Source organism: Dunckerocampus dactyliophorus, chromosome 2 (assembly GCF_027744805.1).
Source record: "Dunckerocampus dactyliophorus isolate RoL2022-P2 chromosome 2, RoL_Ddac_1.1, whole genome shotgun sequence".
Classification (NCBI taxonomy): Eukaryota; Metazoa; Chordata; class Actinopteri; order Syngnathiformes; family Syngnathidae; genus Dunckerocampus; species Dunckerocampus dactyliophorus.
The window spans coordinates 28,877,849-28,903,540 of record NC_072820.1 but is presented as its reverse complement, the minus strand read 5'-3'; the positions used below and the strand labels follow the sequence as shown (position 1 = coordinate 28,903,540).

At 43.6% G+C, this 25,692-nt stretch overlaps 1 protein-coding gene across 3 annotated transcripts in view; it reads left to right on the top strand.

Moving 5' to 3' along the window:
- Nucleotides 1-518: 518 nt before the first annotated feature.
- Nucleotides 519-25,692, top strand: part of mta3 (metastasis associated 1 family, member 3) — a 46,352-nt gene continuing 21,178 nt past the window's right edge. For all 3 annotated transcript variants that reach the window (XM_054766922.1, XM_054766923.1, XM_054766924.1), the window contains exons 1-9: nt 519-724; nt 4,535-4,602; nt 9,044-9,137; nt 15,214-15,340; nt 15,465-15,528; nt 15,606-15,723; nt 18,394-18,496; nt 23,609-23,708; nt 23,793-23,981. In XM_054766922.1, the coding sequence (XP_054622897.1) occupies nt 697-724; nt 4,535-4,602; nt 9,044-9,137; nt 15,214-15,340; nt 15,465-15,528; nt 15,606-15,723; nt 18,394-18,496; nt 23,609-23,708; nt 23,793-23,981 (891 nt within the window). In that variant the 5' untranslated portion in view covers nt 519-696. The remainder of the gene's footprint in view (nt 725-4,534; nt 4,603-9,043; nt 9,138-15,213; nt 15,341-15,464; nt 15,529-15,605; nt 15,724-18,393; nt 18,497-23,608; nt 23,709-23,792; nt 23,982-25,692) is intronic.

Below are 25,692 nucleotides of genomic sequence, written 5' to 3'. Positions count from 1 at the left end.
AAGGTGAACCGCGATAGAACGAGGGAACACTGTAGTCCATCGCATGAGAAGGGGCAGTGGTCACATGTGTGAAAGATTACACCTTTTCATGTAGTTTTCAGCACGTTAACTAAGACTAAGACAGTAGTATGTACTTTAAAATTGAAGAGAGAAAAATAAATAATCTGTTTTTATGAGAAGTTTGGAGGCCCCTGGAAATCTAATGGTGTTTGCCTAATGGTAGGTCCGCCCCTGAAAACTGGATGTTTCATACACAAAACAGTCAAATCTGCAAAATGTGCGCATTTGGCCGACCAAGGTGCATGTATTGGATGGTTAGGTGCAGGTGTAGGGTATGTGTAGATGTATACAGTTTTTTTTTTTACTATAAAAGATGATGCAAATAGGCCCACTTGGTTCACTCAATTGTTTTTAAGGTGTGTGCCTGCGCCTGCGCGTCGCCTCCCCACGTCACCAGGTTTTACGGGTTGATCGGACTTCTTTGGGCTACTGTCGTGAACACCAGGAGGGGGGGGGGGTTGAATTGGCAAAAAAAAAAAAAAAAAAAACTGCCGATCGGGTGCGCATCCGGAATCGCGACGAATATACATTAGTGCCCCTTGTGATCCTCTCGTTTATAATTTAGTTTTTTTTTAAATTAATTTATTCCTTTTTTCCTTAGTTGATGTTTTACATTAACACTCCGGGAGGGCAGAAATGGCGGCCAACATGTACCGGGTCGGAGGTATGTATGTATGTATGTCAATGTGGATCTTTCTCTATCAAACTGCTATCCTAGTCTGGTTGACACCCGGGCTAGGGGGTTATGTGTACCGTTATGCGGCCACGTTTAAGGGCGAGCCAGGACCCTTGACCCTCTCCCCCCCCCACGAAGCATACGCGATGTAGGAGAAAGGTGAAAAATTAAAAATATTTGGGATACAAAATGGGTCAGGCCCGGCTAGCCACAGTAGCTAGCCGCTAGCTTGCTAATCGGCTATCTTAGCTTTACAATGTAAACATTTTTGGTGGGGAACGTCGATACCTTTATGTTGCTCTTTTGTTTGTCTACACAGTTAATGCAAGCATCACGAAGACTCTCTGGACATGAAGTGTGTATTTATTAAAGGTTAAACGTTACCACGATCAGAGTGTATGTGTGTGAGACTGCCTTTGTATTTGCCTCCATTGGCACGCAGCCATTAGTGCGAGTCCTTATTTAGCCAACGTTAGCGCCCCTGGAACGACGTCGCAAATTGTGCACAAATCTCAGTTGGCACCCTTGTTTACAGCGTTTAAGATGACAACGTGGATCACCCATGATGCCGGCTTTCGCCTCGCAATCCAGCCACCCTCTCCAAAAGTGCGAGTAATTCGCAAATTGTCTTAGCTGGAGAGCTAGCTCGTTAGCAGCCCACCGGAATTCATCATCAAAATGATTGTCTTGCTTCATGGCGTCGGCCTTGATGAAGCTCTCACACACACCTATACTCCGGAAAGCAGCCCCCCCAAGTGTGATTTATCCTTCACTGTGTGTCACATCGCACATAAGACATCTAAATCCAGAGACGTTTAATTGCACCACTTTGTCAACGTTGTCTTCTTGTTGCGCTCAGGTGTTTTTTAACGGCAACGTCGCCGACGCAAGACAAATTCCCCTGATGCCTTCAAACGCTCCGTAAACTACCTATTGTTCTTTAGGAGCACATTTACACGTCAGGGTTGCCAATAGTTAAATTCAGGAAGTGGCTGTTTCCAATCAAAATACAACTTAATTTACACAGTGCAACGAGTACTCACGCAAAACCAAAAGTTTATGTGTGTTTTGATAGCTGTGGATTCCTTTAAGTGATAGTTTGGATTTTTTGACATGAAGTTGTATGATATCCCCATCAGCAGTGTAGTGCATCGACAGTGACTTACGCCCCACTTGGTCCCGTGAGCACGGATTTTGGAGGAATGTAGTTCTGGTTAGTCACGTAAGTAAAGAGTTTGGCTTCTCAAAACAATATGCGTTCAAATGCCTCCTCGAAAAAATCAGACCTCATAAATTGCTTGGCGTTACTTTTCTTTTTTGTCGTGTCACTGAACACTGTCGCCTGTCCATTGTTGTGTATGTGGTGAAGATGGCTGCGACGCTCTGCATCTTCATCCGCTGTGGAACACATGTAAACAAGATGGCTGCGACACTCGCGCAGCCATCACATGCACAACAATGGACAGGCGACAGTGTGCAGTGATTCGACGAAAGAGAAAAGTAACGCTGAGCGATTTGTGAGGTCTGATTTTTTCGAGGCATTTGAACGCGTATTGATAGTCACTGTCGATGCACTACACTGCTGATGGGGATGTCATACAGCTTCATGTCAAAAAATCCGAATTCCTCTTTAAGGTTATTTTTTACATTTAGTTACTAAACCAATTAGGTCCATGTCATTGTATGAATTTGGTTCCACTACTCACAAAAAGTTAAGGCTGTTCGACTTCTGGTGAAAGTTCAGGCTGAACCTAAAATGCAGTATAACCTTTACAGATTAACTTAATTTGACTTTGTATAAACTTTTGAATTTACATGTCAAGATGATCAATGTTTCTGTACTTTTTGCACAACTTGCTGTAGTCGGACAAGGAGCTCACAGAAAGGAATACAGTATGCCTTTCGGTTACTCTTCCACTGCCTGTATCTCTGTTGCAACCTCACACACTAAAACCGTGGTTCCCAAACTTTTACAGTCACGTACCCCCTCAGACAGTTGATTCGAAGCCATGTCCCCCCTACTCCTGTACACTTAACTCAGATAAAAAGGTTTGTTTAACTTTAAACGTTGAACATAATTAATTCGTGAATACATTTTATAGTACTTCCGGGTCAAAAATTTGTATTTTGCATGGTCACATTTTGATAGTTTCACGAGGACTGATACCATAGATAAGTAATCATTCTACATATCTTTTATTCCAGTTTGACATTGGCATCCTTCCATTTGAATGGCTTGAATTTTGAGCTTCTTTTTTAGTCCACTCATGATGGCTATGGTTTAAGTCTGCATATTCATTTAATACCAAATTGAAGGGGAATGTTTAACAATCATGATAAAGCAGTATCCAAACTACAAAAACACAGCCTAATTTTCGGGGGAAACCGCACTCAGTGACAGGTTTTCACCGCTGCACCGTGCGGGGATTGGAACACCAATATAAATAAAATCTTCGAAATTAAACGCTCTTAATGCACAAAATAATCATCAAACTTATTTGTTCATATAATACACACAGCGCAATAAACCACTTCATGTTGTGTCTCCTTTCTGCTTTCTGCCCTGTTCTCCTTGTGCCTTGAGGCGTTCAGGTGCACTTATAATTGTGTTTTGTGTTTGTTGTGTTTGTTTTTCATTTTTATTCACGTACCCCCTGTGACAATTGGTGTACTTCTGAGGTTATGCTTAGCCCATTTTGGGGGCCTAGGCTCTAAAGCTTAGTGGCAACTTCCCTGCAAGAACTTTCTTTTTGAGGTGTTGTCTTGGTCTTGGTCTCACGAAGAAGACAGTTTAAATGCCAATTATAAGTGAAACAGCACATGGACTCTGTAGAAGAGAGGAATAACGCAGCAAAACTAATTGTTGTTTCATGTCACAAACAACGCTGCGCCACCTGTGAGTGCTTTGAGAGGAGGGACCTGCTGCTCGTTGAGGAGAGTGATAAATACTTTGCCTGTCAGTCTCTGAAAGTCTCCAATAACACCACAGAAAGTTGCTAGATTTGTTGCTAGCATATATAGCGATAAAGTTGCTAAGTTGGCAACACTGATCCCTCCTGCTACATTGTCTTATTCTGTGGCAGACCAGGCATGTATGAGGTGTGTGAAGTGGTTATGAAACATAGATCATTGTCTTATGTAACATAGTTATGAAACATAGATCATTGTCTTATTCTCTAGCAGACCAGGCATGTATAAGGTGTGTGAAGTGGAGTTATGAAACATAGATCATTGTCTTATTCTCTAACAGACCAGGCATGTATGAGGTGTGTGAAGCGGAGGTATGAAACATAGACATGCTACATTCCCAGACAGTCCCATTATAATGTGTGTGTGTGTGTGTGTGTGTGTGTGTGTGAGATGGTGAACAGGTAGCACCAAATTTATTTGTGTCATCCTGTTAGAGAATAGCAAGTTGTGCAAAAAGTGCTGAAATACTGAACAGGTGGACATGTGCATTAAAAAGTTGGGCTAAAGTCAGATTGGGTTCACCTGCAAAGTTCATCTTGAAATTTCACCTTCAAGTGAAATATTTCTTAGGTTTTTGTGAGTAGTGTGTATGTTTATGTTCTTTTCACTGCTGCTTTGTAGCCATGATGTTTCATAATACCTTTTAATCTTTGTTGTGGAGAACATGACAATAAGAGATGGATGCATCACAAAGCTTCTTTTTGATTTTCCTGCAACCGTGCTGACTATACTTGCAAAGTTTAGTGTGGAGTGGTCAGCCCCAGTTGCAAAGAAATTCCTCAGATTACATGACATTTATGTTGTTTTTGTTTTCCCCCTTCTTTGCAGATTATGTATTTTTTGAGAACTCCTCAAGTAACCCTTACTTGATCCGGCGAATAGAAGAGCTCAACAAGGTAAGTAACCATCATTTTTGTGTGTGTTGGCTCTCGGGGGCGGATGTTTCTGATTCCTCGGTTTCTTTTCCCACCAACACCCTGCCTTTGCGACATTTTATGACCTAAATTGTTAAGAATGTAGTACATAGGGATGCTCTGATCAGGATTTTATGGTGCCGATTCCGATCCAGGACTGATATCGGCCGATACTGATACTGAGCACATGGATTAATTATACATTTTTCAGTTTATTTATGATAAGTGCTGTTGGCCATATGATAGGAAAAGTGGAACCATAAAATTACCTTAATTTAGACAAAAACATATTTGACTTACTTTTTCAAGTAAACATACAGCGGTGTGAAAGTGTTTGCCCCCTTCCTGCTTCCTTTTTTCTTTGCATGTTTGTTACACATAAATGGTTCAGGTCATCAAACAAATTTAAATATTAGTCAGTGACCACACAACTGAACACAAAATGCAGTTTTAAATGAAACTTTTAATCATATTTTATTAAGCGAGGAAAAAAATCCAAACCTATGTGGCTCTGTGTGAAAAAGTGATAATACATTTTATTTGTATTGCGCTTTACATTTTGGCAATCTCAAAATGCTACAGAGTAAAAAATGTGTTATTTAAACACAGCACGAGTATAGCTATGAAATCAAACTAAACCTATACACAATTTAAAAAAAAAAAAAAAAACCTCTACAGTCTCTGGGGCCCTAGGTGGTCAGGGAGGGCATTCCACAGCCTTGGAGCCGTAGAGGAGAAGGCCCAGTCGCCCATAGTGCAGAGCTTGGTTCTGGGGACTTGAAGTGTGTTTTTGGTTGTTGACTAGCGGGTGTATAAGGAAGTCTGGGGGGGTGAGGAGTTCCTTGAGGTATTGGTGGGCATGTCCGTGAATGCACTAATGGGTGAGGAGGGAGACCTTGTATTTGATTGTAAGTGGGACGGGAAGCCAGTGAAGAGATTTCAGAACAGGGGTGATGTGATCATATTTGCTGATCCTCCTGGCAGCGCTGTTCTGGATGTATTGCAGTCTCTGAATGCTCTTGCCAGGGAATCCCGATGAGAAGTGCATTGCAGTAGTGCAGCCTGGAGGAGACAAAGGCATGGACGAGTTTTTCTACATCTGCCAGAGTGAGTAGTGGACGAAGTTTGGAGATGTTCCTGAGGTGGTAGAAGGAAGTCTTACAGAGATATTTGATGTGGGTATCAAAGGTGAGTTGAGGATCAATTTTAACACCCATATTGGTGACAGATGTGGAAAGAGGGATGTTTTGGCCACTAAACCCAGTAACTGGTTGGGCCACCCTTTGCAGCAACAACTGCAATCAAGCGTTTGCGATAACTTGCAGTGAGTCTCTTCCAGCGCTATGGAGGCATTCATCTTTGCAGAATTGTTGTAATTCAGCCACATTGGAGCGTTTCCAGCATGAACCACCTTTTTAAGATCATGTCACCTCAATAGGATTCAGGTCAGGACTTTGACTAGGCCACTCCAAAGTCTTCATTTTGTTTTTCTTCAGCCATTCAGAGGTGGAGTTGCTGGTGTGTTTTGGATCATTGTCCTGCTGCAGAACCCAAGTTGGTTTTAGCTTCTGGTCACGAACAGATGGAAGGACATTCTCCTTCAGGATTTTTTGGTGGGCAGCAGAAAAATAGCCCCAAACCCACACACGCAGAATTCATGGTTCCCTGTATCACAGCAAGTCTTCCAGGTCCTGAAGCAGCAAAACAGCCCCAGACCATCATACTACCACCACCACGATATTTTACTGTTTGTATGATGTTCTTTTTCTGAAATGCGGCGTTACTTTTATGCCACATGTAATAGGACACAGACCTTTCAAAAAGTTCAACTTTTGTCTCAAGAGTATTTTCCAAAAGGTCTTAGGGATCATCAAGATGTTTTCTGGCAAAATTGAGACAAGCCTTAATGTTCTTTTTGTTCAGCAGTGTTTTTTTTGTCTTGGAAGTCTGCCATCCAGGCAGGTTTTGCCCAGTGTCTTATGGTGGAGTCATGAACATTGGCCTTAACTGAGGTAAGTGAGGCCTGCAGGTCTTTGGATGTTGTTGTGGGGTCTTTTGTGACCTCTTGGATTAGTCATCGCTGCACCCTTGAGGTAATTTTGGTTGGCCGGCCACTCTGGGAATGTTCACCACTGTTCCATGTCTTTGCCATTTGTGAATAATGGCTCTCACTGTGGTTCGCAGGAATCACTTTTTCACACAGGGCCAATAGGTTTTTTTCTTTCTCCCTTAATAATAATTGGATGTGTTGCTTTTGGACACAGCAACTATTTTTCTGCAGTGTTTGCACTACCTTTTGGTCGACGTCATCCTCTTAAAAGCAAAGCGGGTCCAAACAATTGACACAGAATTCCTTTTGGGAACAAGCTGCTCGCTTTGTACTGTCGACTCCATAGACTTTACGAATGTGTCGCGCTTCGATTCTGCCTGCACGTTGCTGTGTAGTGTAGCTAGGCCTGTCACGATAATGGATATATAGATTTATCAAATTATAAAAAAACATGTTGATAATTATGAGTGCTCGATAAGTTGACGTGTGTGTGTGTGTGTGTGTGCTGCATCTGCCACTCCTTTATGGTTAAGTTATTGGTTTTCCACCATTGGTTTGGTTTGGTTTATGCTGCATGTTGCATGGTCATTGCGTGCATTTACAGTATTTGAACTGCAACTAAATACTTGGCTGTGACAGTGACATAATGGCGTTGTCACCTAGTCAAAATATGCTCAGCGTTTAAACTAGGGATGTGCCGATTAAGGTTTTATGTTGCCCATTTCAATACCAAACGTTTTATTTGAATAAAGTACAACCAACACAATTAACAGGTTTCTGCTCTCATTTTCAATATTCAATACATTTTCAATAAAATGACAGTAACTGCAACCAACATTTCAACATTAGGTTTACCTGCTACTTCTGCTTTTGTTTTTCAACATAAAAATAATAGATACTAATATCAAAAAGAAGTGCAACCAACATCTCTTCAGGTTGAATTAACAGTAGGGTTACTTGTTACTTTTGCTGTTGTTTTTCAACATAAATACCTTGCGTAGGAATGTTACAAAATTTTGAAATATATAAAATATATAAAGTCTGTGATTAATTCTATCTCCCTGGGGAGGTGTTCAGAGCACGTCCGACCGATAAAAGGCCTCGGGGAAGACCCAGTACATGTTGGAGAGACTATGTCTCCCTGCTGGCCTGGGAACGCCTCAGGATCTGCTGGGAGGAGCTGGACGAAGTGGCCGGGGAGAGAAAAATCTGGGCCTCCCTGCTTAGGCTGCTGCCCCTGCAACCTGATCTCGGATAAGCAGTAGAAGATGGATGGATGAATTATCCTTATAACTTATAACGATATATATTATTTTTTGAATAAAATAATGGCCCATATTTCCAAAATTGATATCCATTTACATAAAAAGTGATTATTTTGATTTTTATTTTTGTAAGTTTATTTTTTTTATCATTGTGCCTGCACTTTTCCTACGGTCTGGTGCAGGGGTGGCGAACCCACGGCTCTCGAGCCGCATGCGGCTTTTTGCCCGTTTTCATGCAGCTCTTATGAAGGCATGAAAGCATATCGAAGTTTAGTTCATTACGGTATTTGCTTGCGCGCTTTGAGTTGATAACGGTAGTGTGCGCTTTCCTTGAGTTTATTACGGGGTTTTCGCTGGCATGCACATTGAATGAAAATAGCTCGAAGTTCCCCAGTCGGACTGCGACCTTTTGAGAAAATAATTTGTCAAATTCGAAAAAAAATGCAGTTAAACGAAAGTATGTGGATGAACACAGGACATGTTTACCAGTGTGGGAGAGCTCATATTTTTTTGTTGAGTGCAACGGCAAGCCACTCTTGCCTTTTGTGTCAGGCGGCTTTTTTCAAAGCTTAAATCTTCAGCGACACTGAGAGATATACATCCCCATGTAGTACCAAAGTTTACTGCTTGCTCGGCGAAATGTTATTTACTGTTTATTTGATGTGGACATCGCAATTACATTGGACAGACCAGATGCGTTGTTTGAGTGTTTTAGCACATGTGCTAATTCGCAACACTTGTCCACAGGAGGCTTTTGAAATTATAAAAACATTGCAAAAGTAAAATGCCACAAGTGCACCAATTTTCTCAAGCTGTCATCTGCACACACTTCCATCAGTCAGTGCTTTTATATCAGCTGAGTTTTTAATTCTGTTGGTCTAATTACACAGCCTTGCAGACAATCAATCAATCATCTTTGTCACTGAGCCATTACTGCCAGAGCCAGCTTGTCATAGCAGCACAGCATCTTGACGTGAACACAAAGAGGACAGCGCTATCTGGGGAAATTAGAAACTCATGTGATGGATCTATTGAGGAGGGGAGGGGCGGGGGTAGTTTGCGACCTTTTTTACTTCATCAGCATCTTCCCTCCCGTCTCTCTCTGCAGACGGCAAGTGGGAATGTGGAGGCCAAGGTGGTGTGCTTCTACAGGAGGAGGGACATCTCTCACAGCCTCATCCAGCTGGCGGACAAACATGCAAGTGAGTCCTGTCAAATATCGCCACAGCACCACTGTCATTCTCTCCCTTAACTGATTTTTATTTTTACTAAAAAGTAAAAAAAAATGCTGTCTGCGGACAGCTACAGATGAGCAAGGTTCTCACTAAACACGAGTCTCTCCATCACATATGATTTATGTAAGGCCATTTTTTTTTTTTGACTACATGACATTCATCTCACCATCACAATGGTGCCGCTTAGTCATCCAAAACATAAGTGTCTTTTTACATGAATGCCTGTTCCGTGGCTTCATTCACATGACGGAGGACGGCGACATGATGAGAGCGAGACGCTAATGCACCGTTTTGTCTGCGAGAGAAAGGCAGAGAGACGTGACGCACGCGAGAGGGATTTCCCCTCCCCCCCCTTTTGTTTGGTTGCTGGTTACATCACTAATGGATTTCTAAAACCACTAATAAAGACCAGCTACTCCTCCCAGAGAATCCACTTTGTTTACTGGAGGTTTGATTTGCTGATTTAATTTTTTTTTTCCCCACAAAATCGCTTGCGATTTATTTTATAATAAAAACATCTCCTTTATTTATGTGTGTGTATGTATGTATGTATATACACTGCTCAAAAAAATTAGAGGAACACTTTGAAAACACATCTGATCTAAACTGGGGAAAAAATGATGTTGAATATCTTTCCTGATAATAAGTGGGTGATGTATTAGTAACAAAATGATGCCACATAATTTGATAGAAATGAAAATGATCACCCTATAGAGGGGGGAAATCAAAGACACCCCAAAAATGAAAGTGAAAAAATGATGCAGCAGACTGGTCCATTTTGCCAAAATGTCATTGTAGCAACTCAAAATGATTCTCAGTAGTTTGTGTGGCCCCCACGTGCTTGTACGCATGCCTGACAACGTCGGGGCATGTTCCTAATGAGACTACGGATGGTGTCCTAGGGGATCTCCTCACAGATCTGGACCAGGGCATCACTGCGGTACCTGGACGCATGGAGGAGATTCCAGGAGACCGGTAGTTACTCCAGGAGAGCTGGACAGGGCCGTAGAAGGTCCTTCAATCCACAGCAGAGCCCTACAAAATGACCTCCAGCAAGCCACTGGTGTGAATGTTTCTGACCAAACAATCAGAAACAGGCTCCATGAGGGTGGCCTAAGGGCCCGACGTCCTGTAGTGGGCCCTGTGCTCACTGACCAGCACCGTAGACCACCAGAATTAGCAACTACACCACTGGTGCCCTGTGCTCTTCCCTGATGAGAGCAAGTTCAACCTGAGCACATGTGACAGACGTGAAAGGGTCTGGAGATGCCGTGGAGAACGTTATGCTGCCTGCAACATCATTCAGCATGACCGGTTTGGTGGTGGGTCAGTGATGGTCTGGGGAGGCATATCCCTGGAAGGACGCACAGACCTCTACAGGTTAGATAATGGCACCCTGACTGCTATTAGGTATCGGGATGAAATCCTTGGACCCATTGTCAGAACCTACGCTGGTGCAGTGGGACTTGGGTTCCTCCTGGTCCACGACAATGCCCGACCTCGTGTGGATAGTGTATCCGGCGCCGCCAGGTTGTTCCTCAGACTGTCCAGGAGCTCATTGATGCCCTGGTCCAGATCTGGGAGGAGATCCTCCAGGACACCATTCGTAGTCTCATTAGGAGCAGGCCCCGATGTTTTCAGGCATGCGTACAAGCACGTCATTTTGTTACTAATACATCACCCACTTATTATCAGGAAAGATATTCAAGATCATTTTTCCCCCAGTTTAGATCTGATGTGTTTTTGCAGTGTTCCTCTAATTTTTTTAGCAGTATGTATGTGTGTGTATGTGTGTATGTATATATATATATATATATATATATATATATATATATATATATATATATAGCGGCAAAAAATATCTGTGGCGGTCCAAGTTTATTTGTGGTGGGCCGTGTCGGATAACTGAATCTATGAGAAACATGCAACAGAGGAAGCAGAGAAAGCAACCCGTTAGAAAACGAATAATTCACAACTAAAAGCAAAGGTTAATATAACGCCTATTTAATATATTTGTTCAATTAACTGGGGGAATAGTTTATGAATAGCTGTTTTTTTCGCCTAGTGGGAGCTTTTCTCAGCTACACAAACACAGAGGGGAGACTGCATGTAACAGGCTGCAACGAGTCTTCAGGTGGAACACCCAAGTTGGCCAGGTCGCAGGCCTGACAAAGTGCAATCCACGTCTCGAGGTTGAGGGCTGGAAATGCCAACAACCCATGCTGTGAAGAAAACACTCTTATAAAAAAAAAATGTGTTGGCACATGATATGTATACACATCCCTGCTTCACATTTCTGACTGCCTCCCCATATGTGCATGACTAGAACCGGCCGTGATCGGGAGTATCAGGAGTACTGGCCGTTTATTTATTTATTACTACGCCTTACTGTTACGCTATATTCAATGGAAATTGATACATGCTCGGGAATAGTACCAAGTGGGAAAACATCTGCTCAAGACCACCGACAAGCTCATCGATTGGCTCTTTCTGTGTCTTGATAACGTGTGAATGGCCGTCCCCACTGTCACTTTATGAGCGCTCGGAGGTTGTCACAGGTGTTTTGCTTGTTGGCGAGATGTTTGTTTACTTCTGCCTCTTTATGTTGTTAACATGCTGGCCGTTTGTTCTGCCTAGGTCATAATGTTACTATCAGAGGTTTGATATACACTAATATTTGAATCTGTGTGGGTCTGGTGTGTTTGGTGGTGAAAACTGAGGTGCCACTGCAAATGGTTCAGAACGCTGTCTATGAACTTTACTTGACATAATACATAGCAAACATGGTTTGCTGTGTTATAAGTAAATCTAGTTTATTCTAAAGTATTGGAAAACAAGCATACTATACTAATTCATTGATGATTTGCTTTTATGAAGCACATAAGTGATATTTGAATCAAAAGGATGCCACATTGCACATCTCCAAGCATCTGCTATCTATACTTGTTGTTTAGTATAGTGGTGTTATTAAGGGCTTGTGAGTTTGTATGTACATCAATGGGGCGAGTTGGCACAGTATATGCATGCAGATTGTATTGGGCCGGTCTGGATCAAAAAGTCCAGGGCCAAATTTTTCTTCCCGTCCATCCCTTAACCTGTCTCAGCTGACTTGGGCGAGAGGTTGGGTACACTCTGGACCAAGGGCCTCAACTCAATGTCACTGTGGGCCGCTAGAGGTAGGGTGAGGCTGGGCCTCATCAAGTATTAGGAGTAGGGCTGGGAATCTCAGTGTAACTCACAATAAGATAAGATTTGCGATATATGGCTCACAATAACGATAATATTTTGATACGGTGAAAGAGTGACACAAAAAATAAATCATTTCATAGTGTATATTTTGCTGCATTCAGCTGGGATTGGCTCCAGCTTACATGTGAACCTAAGGACAAGCAGTATAGAAAATGGATGCAATTTTTAAAGCATATTTTTAACCAGAAAACAAGCGGCGAGGCTGCAAAATGAATGAGACAGTTTAGTGCAATGTAAGTTTAAACAGTATTTTAGTTTAGGTGTCTGACAAACAGTGACACTTTTTTAAACTCATTCAGAAAACACATCTCATGTGTCCCAGGTAGATCAACTCTATGAAGTAAAGCATAACAAAATAAATATTTAGTGTAGTATGGCAGTAGTGACGTATTCAGCGGAGGGAGACGGACAATAACCTGGATAAGATTGAGCCGCATGACAATTTTGCCAATAAAGAACGTAAAGTCCCTTGATTGAATAACACATTTAGCATTTGAATTCAAAAATAATTTTTTTTCTGACTGGGCAGTTTTCTCCATGAACGCGGAAACGAATGAGGTTGCTGTTCGTCTGTCGTGCCGCCCATGTGTGCCCATTTTTGTCAGACACTTCTTCCATACTGCAAAGTCAGCGTTGTCTCGTCCACATTATAAAAGCCAAAGTGAGTCCATACTTTTATTTGTTTTTGCTTTTTCTTCTTTCATTTCTTTTTTTCCGCCCAATTGTCTGCTGTTCTGGTGAGGCGCTCCTCCTAGATTACCGGTGCATGTAAAATGGTGACTGCTCACTGAGAAGGGACGGCGGTAGAAGTTTATAGCAGCTATATTTTATTTATAATAAAAAACGATAGTGAGAGTTTATCAATAATCGTATCGATAATAAGTGCGGTTTAATATTGTAATAGTTTGAGATAAAGATGATTTGACGCAGTCATAATTGGGAGTGATGCCGGCTCCCACCATGCATTGTGGTACTTAGTTTGTGAAAATTTGTTGAAGTTATGTGTTTGGAGTTAATATAGTTGTTTATTATTCCCTATAGTAGTAGTTGCCCTATGTGTGTTTACTTACCTGTTACATGTTGTGCTGTAATTTTTCAAATATGTGACAGTTTGTTTGACAGTTTGCATGTTTTTCTCTCGACACGTTTCTTGCGACCCTTTTGTGCACTTGCAACAAAACATTTAATTTTCGCAATTTCAAGAGTGCTGCATCCCTTTTCAGAGTCTGTTAAATCTCTTTTCTGGCCCATCTTGCCGGAGGGAAAAAAGCTGCCTAATAATTGTGCACACCTAATAAAGGATGTTCATCTCCTAAGGCCACACCCTCCCTCAGTACACACATGCACATCACCTGGTATTAGGGGTGGGGGAAATAATTGATTCTTTGATGCATCGCGATGTGGACATTGACAATTATTTATTGATTCATAAATGTCAATAATCAATGCTGACAGAACCAAAAAAAACGGAACAAAAAGACGGAGAGCGGTGCCGCCTGGAGAATTTATGGTGGTGCACCTAACCGTAAAACGCTACCAAAATGGCTGAGCGTAAACTCTGATCTTTGAAACGAGTATCCGGAAGCACTTTGGCTTTCATGTATTTGAAGGCATAAATGAGTTGGACAAGAGCCAGACAATATGCAAGCTTTGTCATACAAGCTTAAAATACAGTATTTTGGGAACACGACAAATTTGAGAAACCACATAGCACGTTTCCACCAGAACCAGGAGGAAAAACAGCCAGCTAAAGTTGCTGCCAACCAGAGAACCATCAAGCAGGTGATAACTAATTTTCCACCCAACTCGGAAAAGCCGAAGCAAATCACAAAGTCAATCGCAACTTTTTTTGCAAAGGATTTGTGGCTGTATTCGATTGTTGAGAAGCAGGGCTTTCATGCGTTGTTGCGCACTTTGGAACCAAGATACAACGTCCCATTGCAACGTTATTTCACTGACATTGCAATTGTGAATAAGGGCAGCCTAGATTTTTTGGTTATTCATAATATACTGACGTCTGCAAGCATTATTCTTGTGTGAGAGCCACTGGTACAGAAATCTGTATTTTGTATGAAAGCTGTTTTTGACTTTGCTATACAGCAAAAATATTATTTTATCAGAGATTCTATGCTTAGGATTTTAGTTTGAATTCAGAAGTTTATTAATTATTTGTCAATAATGGCAGATATTTTATGTTGTTTACTCAGAATATGCTGAAGTTTATTAATTTTAGACATGCTGCTACTGGTGCACTTGACTTTTCCTGCTGGGTCTGTGCAATGGAAAATATGTGGTAGATGTAACCTTCCAATTATTACAAGATAATGGAAGTAAATTTGATCAGTTTCATGTTTGTTTTAATTGTTGATCATTACAAATATGCTTTGTTTTAGTAGTACACAATGAGTAAAAATAAATTATATATAGAAAAATTATGCATGAAAAACTTGACAAACTATTGATCACAAAAAAAGATGCATCGATAATCGTTTTATCATCGCATCGCAGGCCAGTGAATCGTAATCTCAGCGAATCGTGAGGTGGCCAGAGATTCTCACCACTACCTGGTATGCTTAAACCCATAAGGCATTCAAGTTTATTCAGCTTGGGGTCAGAAAATATGCATCCATATGAGAATATGGTCAAAATACCGACTTGCCTAATAATTGTGCGCACAGTGTAATTTCGTTGTACTCTGTACAATGACAATAAGGATTGTGATTCTGGAAAAAATGACATATTGTTACAGAAATGTAATGACATCTCCTGACATCATTTTGTTGTGTCTCCACAGAGGAATTGGAGGAGGAGAAGGAGAACCCGACAGAGACGGAGCTGACAGACAAACAGAAACACCAGCTACGCCACAGAGAACTCTTCCTCTCGCGGCAGTACGAGAGTCTACCGGCGACGCACATCAGGTGCTGTGCCTTTTTGTAATGTGCGCATTAGATGCAGGCAGTGCCCTTCAATAGGCACAAACGGGCATCTGCTCACTTCCTGTTTGTGTTTTTAACACGGTCCTTTCTCGTGCTGTCTCTTTAGGGGGAAGTGCAGCGTGGCGCTACTGAATGAGACTGAAGCAGTTCTTTCATACCTCGACAAAGAGGTGAGGGACTGTGCCTTTCAAAACGTGGCTGACGCCTGTTGTGAATTCATTAATAGTCCCACCTCTTTCCTTCTCAGGATACCTTCTTCTACTCGCTGGTGTACGACCCTACGCAGAAGACCCTGCTGGCCGACAAAGGAGAGATCCGGGTGGGGCCGCGCTTTCAGGCGGATGTACCGGAAATGCTACAAGAGGGTCAGGACTGTACCCATTTATTTATTAGTTAGCTGTGGGTGAAGTAGCGTATTGATTCCAATATGACGACCATTGTAAAATTGGGATCATAACTGCTCAGTTTGCTGAGGGTAGCTTCACACTTGTCATGTTTGGTTCGGCTAAAACAAGTCTTGTGCATTTGCTTTGCCCTGAATACCCAGGGAGGCGCCTGGGAAGCATCCTGACTAGACGCCCGAGGCACCTCATCTGGCTCCTCTCAATGCGGACGAGCAGCAGTTCTATTCCGAGTTTCTCCCGGATGACCGTGCTTATCTTATCTTATCTGTAAGGGAGAGCCCAGCCACCCTATGGACAAAAGTCATTTTGGTCTTGTCCTTTTGGTCACTACTCAAATCGCTGCACCAATCCGCTTGTTGATCTCGCACTCCATCCTTCCCTCACTTGTGAATAAAACCTTGAGGTACTTAAACTCCACTTGGGGCAGGAGCTCATCCCCGACCCAGAGATGACACTCCACCCTTTTCTGGGCGAGAACCATGTACTGGGACTTGGACTTGGAAGTGCTGATTCTCCTCCCAGCCGCTTCTGGTGAGAGTTGAAGATTACGGTTTGGTGAAGCTAGCAAGACCACAATCAAGCAAGACCCAATCCTGCAGCCATCCAACCGGATCCCCTCAATGCCCCTGCTGCATCTAGCAATTCTGTCCATAAACGTAATGTATAGAATCTGTGCCAACGGGCAGCGCTGGCAGAGTCCAACCCTCACTGGAAACGAGTTCAGTTTATTGCCGGCAATACAGACCCAGCTCTGACACCAGTCATACAGGGAGCGAACCGCCTGAATTAGGTAATCTGGTACCCCATGCTCTCGTAGTACTCCCCACAGGATTCCTTGAGGAACACAGTCAAATGCCTTCTCCAAGTCCACAAACACATGCAGACTGGTTGGGCAAACTCACATACAACCTCAAGGACCTTGCTGAGAGTGTACAGTTGGTCCACAGTTCCACGACCAGTACGAAAACCACACTGCTCCTCCTGAATCCGAGATGCAACTTTCCGACGCATCCTCCTCTCCAAAAAGAAGGACCACCACTTTAATACAGAGACACCGCCCCCCATGTCCACACGATGCTGCAGAGTTGTCAACCAAGACACATCCACAGTATTCAGGAATCTTATCCACACCCGGGGCCCTGCTACAGAGAAGCTTCTTGACCACCTCAGCAACCTCAACCCCAGAGATTGGAGAGCCCACATAGAGTTCCAAAGGCAGTTCTCACTCATTGTGGAAGACGTGTCTGTGGGATTGAGGAGGCCTTCGAAATATTCCCTTTACCGATCCACAACATCTCTAGTTGAAGTCTGCCGCACACCATCCCCACCATACACGGTGTTGACAGTGTACTGCTTCCCCCTCCAGAGACTGCAGATGATGGTCCAAAATCTTTTTGACGCCGTCCGGAAGTCTTTCTCCATGGTTTCCCCGAATTTCTCCCACGTCCAAGTTTTTGCCTTGGTGACTGACAAAGCCGCAAACCGCCAAAAAGGCCCGATAGGACTCCTTCTTCAGCTTGACAGCATCCCTCACAGCTGAGGTTCTGGGATTACTGCCACGGCAGGCACCGACTACCATACGGCCACAGCTCCGGTCAGCCACCTCGACAATGGAGGCACAGAACATGGCCACGAGGACTCAATGTCCTCTTCCTCCTTCGCAACATGGTTGAAGCTCTCCCGGAGGTGAGAATTGAAACTCTTTCTGACAGGACACTCTGGCAGACATTCCTAGCAGACCCTCATAATGCGTTAGGGCCTGCCAACTCACCACCAGGTGGTGATGAGTGTCCAAAACATATTGCCGCAAGTTCGATGACATGACCATGAAGTCACTCATCGAACTGAGGCCCAGGGTGTCTTGGAGCCAAGTGCACAAATGGTCACCCTTATGCTTGAACATGGTCAAGAAGTCCAACAACAAAGCCCTGCTCGAGTTCAGATCAGGGGGCGCCGTTCTTCCTCGTCATGCCTCTCCAGGTCTCAATTTTGAAGCCAACGTGAGTCCCTCAGCAGAACCAGGGACTTCCCTGAGGGAGCGCTCTCCAGTTCTTCCTCTAGGTACAATAAGGGCGGGTATTCTGAACTGCTGTTTGGCGCATAAGCGCAAACAACAGTCAGGACCAGTCCCTTCACCTGAAAGCGGAGGCACCGGGTTAAACAGGCTGCAAGCCAGGGCGCAATAAGAATTGCCACCCCTGCTCGTCGCCTCTCCACAGCATCAGCTCAGGCTCTTTCCACACCACAAAGGTGACATTCCACGTGACAAGAACTAGCTTTTGCAGCCGAGGATTGCACTTCCAAGGTCCCCGCTTTCGTCTGCCACCCAACTCACTCTGCACTCGATCCCTTTGGCCCCTCCCATGAGTGATGTCCGGCCGGGCCCCATGGGTGTAGGCCCAGCCAGAAGCTTGCCATCGTGCCCCATCTCCAGGCCTGGCTCTATAGAAGGGCTCCAATGACCCACTTCCGGGAGAGGGAAAACTCGGTCTAATGGTTTTGCTCTTCATAGACTGTTGAGCCACTCTTTGTCTTGGGAAGAAATAACATCTTATATTTGCATCAATTCATATTCTGCACTTTGGAGATTAAAACCAGTTGAGATTTTGAACCTGTCTGTGTGCCCTGCAGGTCAACCTGACGACAGGGACCAGGCCAAACTCGAGGAGAAACTCTGGGACCCAGAGTGTCCGCTCAGCAATAAACAGATAGACCAGTTTCTGGTAGTGGCACGGTAAGATGTGACCTTTTGACACACTGCACTTATTAACCCCCTGGTGCTGTTGTGGTTAGCTAAGATTAGGCCTGTCACAATCACAAATTTTGCTGGACGGTAATTGTCCGACAAATTATTGCCGATAAACGATATCATTGTCAACATTATTTTGCAACCATTTTTTCATTAATGTAAGAATACATGGCATAATAATGCGAGTACGCCGTATCAAAAGCAATAAACTTTCATTTCTCAAGAGTATATAACATTATAATTGGAATGTCAAGAGCTTTTAAATAACAGTAATGAAATAAACAACATAAAACCACAAAAAGGCAAAAAAAAAAAACGAGTGAAAATAAAATGGACTCTGAGTCTCCTATTAGCAAAAATTGCACTTAAATAAAAATCATAACCAAAAACAACAAAAAATAGACACTGTGTGTCTATTCCATTCAATTTGCTTATCCGGGTCGTGGGGGCAGCAGTCTCAGTTGGTTAGTCCAGACTCTCCGGTGTCTCAGTTCCACCTGGAGGACACCAAAGCGTTCCCAGGCCAGCTGTGAGACATAATCCCTCCAGCGTGTCCTAGGTCTGCACCGGGGCCTTCTCCCGGCTGGGAATGCCCGGAACACCTCACCAGGGAGGTGTCCTGAAGGCGTCCGGACTAGATATCCGAGCCACCTCAACTGGCTCCTCTCGACGTGAAGGAGCAGCTGCTCTACTCTGAGCCCCTCCAGGATGAGGGACCTCCTCACCCTATCTCTTAGGGTGAGTCCAGCCACCCTTCCGCGAAAACTCATTTCAGCCACTTGTATCCACGATCTCGTTGTTTCTGTCACGACCCAAAGCTCATGACCATAGATGAGCGTGGGGACATAGTTTTACCCGTAAATTGTCGGTCTCTTCACCATGACAGTCTGGTACAGTGACCGCGTTACTGCAGACGCGGCGCCGATCCGCCTGTCGCTCTGATGCACCAACCTTCCCTCACTCGTGAACATGACCCCGAGATACTTGAACTCCTCCACCTGGGGCAAGACCTCAACCTGGGGCAAGACCTCACTCCCAACCTGGAGGCGTTCCCGACTTTTATGCAATGTTGAAGAGACGCATCAGCCAAGACAGTCCACCAACATCCAGAGCCTTCCGGACCTTTGCCCCCGGGGAGTGTTTTGACTACCCTGGATACCTCATCCACAGTGATGGAACTGTCCACATTCGTGTCCTCAGACTCTGCTTTCTCTATGGAAAGAAAAAAGACACTCGAATAACAAATATACATGCTTTTTTTCCAAACAATGTGTGCCAGACAGTGGTGCAACAGTGGTGCTAATTAACTGCAGAGAAGTACACAGCTCGTTAAAAACAGTGCCAAATAGTGCATATAACAGCCAGTAGCTAACAATAGCTGTGAACAGGTGCATTTATCGCAGTTGTAGTTTGTCACTACATAAAACAACCTCGACATTGTCAGTGTTGGTATACATTGTTTTACAAAGCTCAGAATTACCATTGCAACGATACATCATCAGTAGGGTAAAACTAACCTGTCTCACGACCGTCTTATCCCAGCACACATTCCCTATTAGTGGATGAACAATCTAACGCTTGGTGAATCTGAATTGGAACAGAATCCTAATTCCTTTGTCACACACGTTCGCACTCTCTTCGGTGAGCTGTGTCCTCACAGGTCTGTGCTAATGCACAAATTCCAACGCGTCTTGTTGGAGATTAAATTCTCCACAACCTCCTAAAGGTCAAAGGGCCATTTTGGAAAATTAAGCCAATTTCACTTCCCCCCTGCGTGTTGTTAAAATCCAATTATGAGAAGGGAAAAAAAAGACACCCACACCAAATTAGATTTACAAAATGTACTGAAGATAAGTCAGACATAATAATTAAAAAATAAGTCAGACAGGATATCTTTTGCAGCTTCAGAGCCCTGGACCCCGTTTCATTCACCTGTTCCCATCTTCCAGCCGAATGAAATGGAGTCCCAATCCATAGTCCCATCTGTCATTTTATACTTGTTTTGGTCAAACCATTTGCGTCAGTCTCTCCAAAGATAAATTTCTCCTGGATTCCTTGACGAAGCTTGTGATGTCAGCAGATGATAGCCGGCTCCTACGCTGGCCTGTAGGTCAGTTTTGTCTGTTTCTGGTTGTTGATCCCAGCTGGCGCAAGTTGTTTGTACCCTTTATGTGAGCACCACACACTGAAACAGATGTTCATCTACTCAGCTAATTATTAATCAAGCATTATTTCTACAAACTACTTGTAATCATTCACTAAGTTATTAGATTAATTGATTAAACAGTTATCTCTATACTGTACTTATTTTAAGGCACTCAACAATAATTCAGTCAATAGACATAAATGCAAACAATTCTACTCATAATAATTATTTACCCACTCTGGAAATTCTTTTTTTTTTCTTTTTCTACAGTCTTCTTTTTTTTTTGTTTTCATTCAACATAACAGGCTTTGCAATTTTGGCGGTATATTTATGGTGTTCATTGTATAATCCAATAATCCAAATCCAACGTTTTACATTTGATTTCAGTATAAATTGTGCTCACTGTAAACTGGAGTGTGTACATGCATAACCGGCTGCACTGAACAAGAGCAGAGGGTTAGCAAATGCCGAGAATGGTGGCTTCCCTGCATTTTATGGTTGTTTCCTGAACTGTTTTTTGCCCTTATGATGGGCTATCTTAAAGCCCGGTCACACCGCCCGAACTTTGCTGTTCCTGGAGCAATGAAAAAAATTCATCACTGCTCGTAACCGTTCACCATCGTTTAACAGAAGTTGGCCCCCGTTAAGGCAACGCCATATACGCTCGGCCACTGCTGATGGTCCCTCATACCGCTCCGAAAGTTTTGAGCTGCACAAAATATTGCGAGCGGTGAGGAGCGGGCAATTTTCCGCCACAGCAAAGTTCATCACCGCTCCAACAACGCCCAGTCAAAGTATGGCGCCGCTAGACGCAAGTTCGTGGACGCTTGGGTCCGCTAGGCCAACGCAGAAATCTTGAACGCTAGACCACTGCTACTTCGCCAGCTTTGCCCGGGCGGTGATTAAACGTTGCACAAACTTTGGTGGAGCAGTTGTAAGCGTTTTACGAGCGGACACAGGATTGCTGGAACGGTGTCAGGCGTTGAAGCAGCGATCCATCGAGGTGATGAACTTTGGTTTGGCGTTGGTATGGAGGTGTCGGAGGGGGACCAGAATTTGGCTATAAATACGGGGAGAAATAGAGCAGGAGCCCATTTGGAATATGACCTCAGTTATATCGAATTTGCTCAAAGTTACAGTAAAACTGTACTACCATGGATGCTGAGAGACTTGCTATGATTGGTGCACTAGTCCAGCAGCAGAATGAGAACCTCCTCAGATTGCAACAAGCTGTTGACAGAAGGAGAAGAACGAGAAGAAGGAGAGACAGAGTTGTGTGGGTCAGACAGTGGATACTGAGAAGGCCTGAACATGGACTGTATGACAAGCTGATGGTGGAGTTGAGGAATGAGGATCCACGAGCCTTCCAGCACTTCATGAGGATGCCACCAGCCCGCATGCGCTGGACGCCGCTCTATCAACGCTCGCGTCACCGCTAAACACACGTTCGCTACCGTTAAACCAACGCCGGCTTCAGCGGTGCACCGCTAGTACAACGCCCGTGTTTTCTTTTTTTTTTTTTCCCATTTTGTGCGCGGTTACGAGCGGTGATGAATTTTTTTCACTGCTCCAGGAACGCTACAGCAAAGTTTAGTAAGGTTTATGGCGGGTCGCAACCAACGTTTAGATGCATACCACCTAGATGCCACCTACTGTACCAGAATGTAGACGCATTATGCACATTCCTAGTGAACCCGGTAGTGACAATCCTCCGTCATACAAAACACACGAAGAAATGGATATGATGCCTCTTTCAAGTTAAAGCAATAGATTTGAGTATAAGCGGCATCGAAGATGGATGGATGGCAATGGATTTGGCTGTCAAGACAAGGAAACATGGCTGCTTCGCGTAGGATTACTGGCATTGAAGGACACAGCTCACCAAAAGCCAGAGAGCAGACGTAACGGAATTAGGATGCTGTTCAATTCTGACACGGATTCACCAAGTGTTGGATTGCTCACCTACTAATGGGAACGTGAGCTGGGATTTGACCTGTCGTGAGACAGGTTAGTTTCACCCTATTGATGATGTGTTCTGTTGTATGGTTGGGTGATGTATGTATGAAAAGTAAAAAAAAATATTTGTGTAACGTCTTTCTTTGCGCTAAATATCTTATTTTACATGTTTCTATATTTCTGAGGTATAATGTTTGAGTGTAGTTGCTGTGTGACAAGTTTAATGTTGTTTGTAAGATGACACCGTGAGTCAGACTGTTGCATTGAGTAATGACCTGCTGCAGTTTCCAATGGGTTGACAAGCCCTTCGTGAGTTTATTCATAGCTCATCATTGATTTAAGTTCAGCAATGTTGCTTGTCGCAATTTTGCGACTTTGGGGCTTAAAGGGTTAAGTAAAAATATTGCATGCAGGATGTCCCAAAAAATTTAGATATATGCTGCAACAGTCTGTCATACCAAGTATTAGAGAAGACTTTGAAGATGAGTTGTATTTTCAGCAAGATGGGGCACTCCCACACTACCATCGCAAAGTTAGATCCTTCCTTGGTGAGATCTTACCAAACAGGTGAAAAGGACAGAGGGGTTTCGTTGGATACATCAGCGTTTACCAGACTTCACACCTCTAGACTTTTTTTATGGGGATACGTAAAAGACAAAGTCTATGCTATGAGATCTGCAACAGTCGCTGAATTGAGAGCAGTCATTGAATGTGAATGCACGTACATCCCAAGTGAATTGTTTCATGATGTGTACGATTCTATTGCTTTGCGTGTTGAGCAGTATCTGGACCAGAACGGACATCAGTTTGAAAACAGGCAAAACAATAAAATGATTGTAAATTTGTAAATTCTATTACATTTTGAAAATTTAACAAATTATAATAAACACCTAGTTTACAGTTATTTAAAGGGTGTATAAGGTTTTTTTGTGCATACTGATTATGTATGAACCTGGTCAAGGCAATGTTCACACTGTGTTGATGTTACTTCGTAGGGCGGTCGGTACTTTCGCTCGGGCGCTGGACTGCAGCAGCTCTGTGCGACAGCCAAGTTTACACATGAGCGCCGCGGCGGCGTCGCGTGATATCACACTGGTGAGTCCCTGCTTAACACGGCCACACAATTCAACGGCACTCGCCATTCTTAAAAGACACCGTCTCTAATTTCTCATCTCGCAGTTCCACGCCATGGACACGCTGCACTCTTACAACTACGACCTGTCAAGCGCGCTGAGCGTGCTGGTGCCGGCGGGCGGTCCTGTGCTTTGCAGGGATGAGATGGAGGAGTGGAGTGCCTCAGAGGCGGCCATGTTCGAGGAGGCGCTAGAGAAGTACGGCAAGGACTTCAACGACATCCGACAAGACTTTGTAAGTGGATTTAATTTTCCTGCAACACATTCATGCTCAGTTAACTCTTAATAGCGCCCATAAATGAAAAGACTGTATCTTCAAAACCGCCATGACAAGACGAGGAGAAATAACCTTATTCCTCACCGCATTTGGGTCAAGTGTGGCGCATGTCTAGAAGCTAATGAGCTCCACGCGCGATCTGACGTCTTTAATTAGCATACAAATGAACAAGATGGAGATGCACATTGAGGCTTTTTAGTGTGGAAAACAAGAGCACCCTACATGGCTAAGCTAATACAGATGGAACAAAAGAAATGGCTGGTATGTCAACCACCTCATTTAAGCCCTGTTGCCGTGTTCTTATTATTCCTGAAAGGTGCCTGCTTGAACAGCCGTCGACATAAAAGTTGATGAAAAATGGGTTTGTTTATGTCAACAAGTGTTAAGCGGTGTGAAACAACAACTACTGTCTAGTTCACGGGTCACCATTCTGTCGATCGCGAGCTATAGGTCAATCTTCGGGACTTTGCCGGTCGATCATAAGAATGTTAGAAAAAATAATGTATTATTATATTAGTGCCCTCCATTCCCGGAGAGTGACCAACACTCACACATTTTGACCACGGGACATGCAGGCAGCCACCAGCAAGCTCCAGCTAAGAGCCCAGTCCGCAAAACCCAGCCGGAGATAATAGTACACCAGCTCCCCTCGCCGCTCTAGTAAAGGTTGAGTGAGCCACGTGCAGAAGAGTCGAGCGAGAGGGACAGAGAGAGTGACACAGCGCAGCGATCTGCTTGAGCACACAACAGTAGTTATTGCACGTTAATATGACTCAAAATCTGCCTTTGCTACCTCAAAATTAAGGCAGAAATATAACTCCATAGACGTGCGCCTCCAAAAAAGGCTTAGAGCTGCAGCTCGTTAAGGCTGACTATTTTAACACTTTGGCCAGTCTCTGTCTCTTCACCACCGCTCACCCACGATACTGAGCCAACAAGCCGAGTTGTAATTTACTCATAAAGCCCACGCCACATGTCCGACCCCCGACCCACAAAGTAGGGGTTACTAAAGTGCGGCTCGGGGGCCATCCACCCATGCCTCATTTGTCATTGCATCACTGCAGAAACAAAATAACATTTAAAAAAACAGCAAAAATGGTAAAAATAGAGCAAAGGACACAATGAGGAAAAGGCTGAAATGTTGAATAATAACGCAAAGTTTTGTATTTAAAGACAAAGCTTTAAATATACTGTATAACTGTGTGTGTGTGTGTGTGTGTGTATTATATATATCAGCCACTGAAAAATCACCCGCAGCAAATTTAACGTTATAGACCCTGTGTATAGCAGTCACCTGTCCAACGCGGCCAGCGGCCACCCATTTTGTCTCCCTTGGTCAATATCTGACTGCATATAGCGGCCAAATTACCGACTCAAGTAGAAGCTTCATGCACGAAAAAGTTTCGTTTTTCAATCAATGAAGCCGTCGTGTGTAGACTTTAATTACTGAGTCCTAGCTCAGTCACAATCATTCACAAGATCCACACAAACTGTCAGTTGTTCCACATAAAAAAGCCGTCTTCTTTTGAGCTTGCTATTTCCTGGTCAAACATGTAACTTTAAGAGCATTTGCACCAAAACATTACCGCAAAGTAGACTGGGAACAAGACGCGCTCCCAGCGACGCTACAATAAAAAAAAAAACAACATACGCCTACATGCATGCGGCA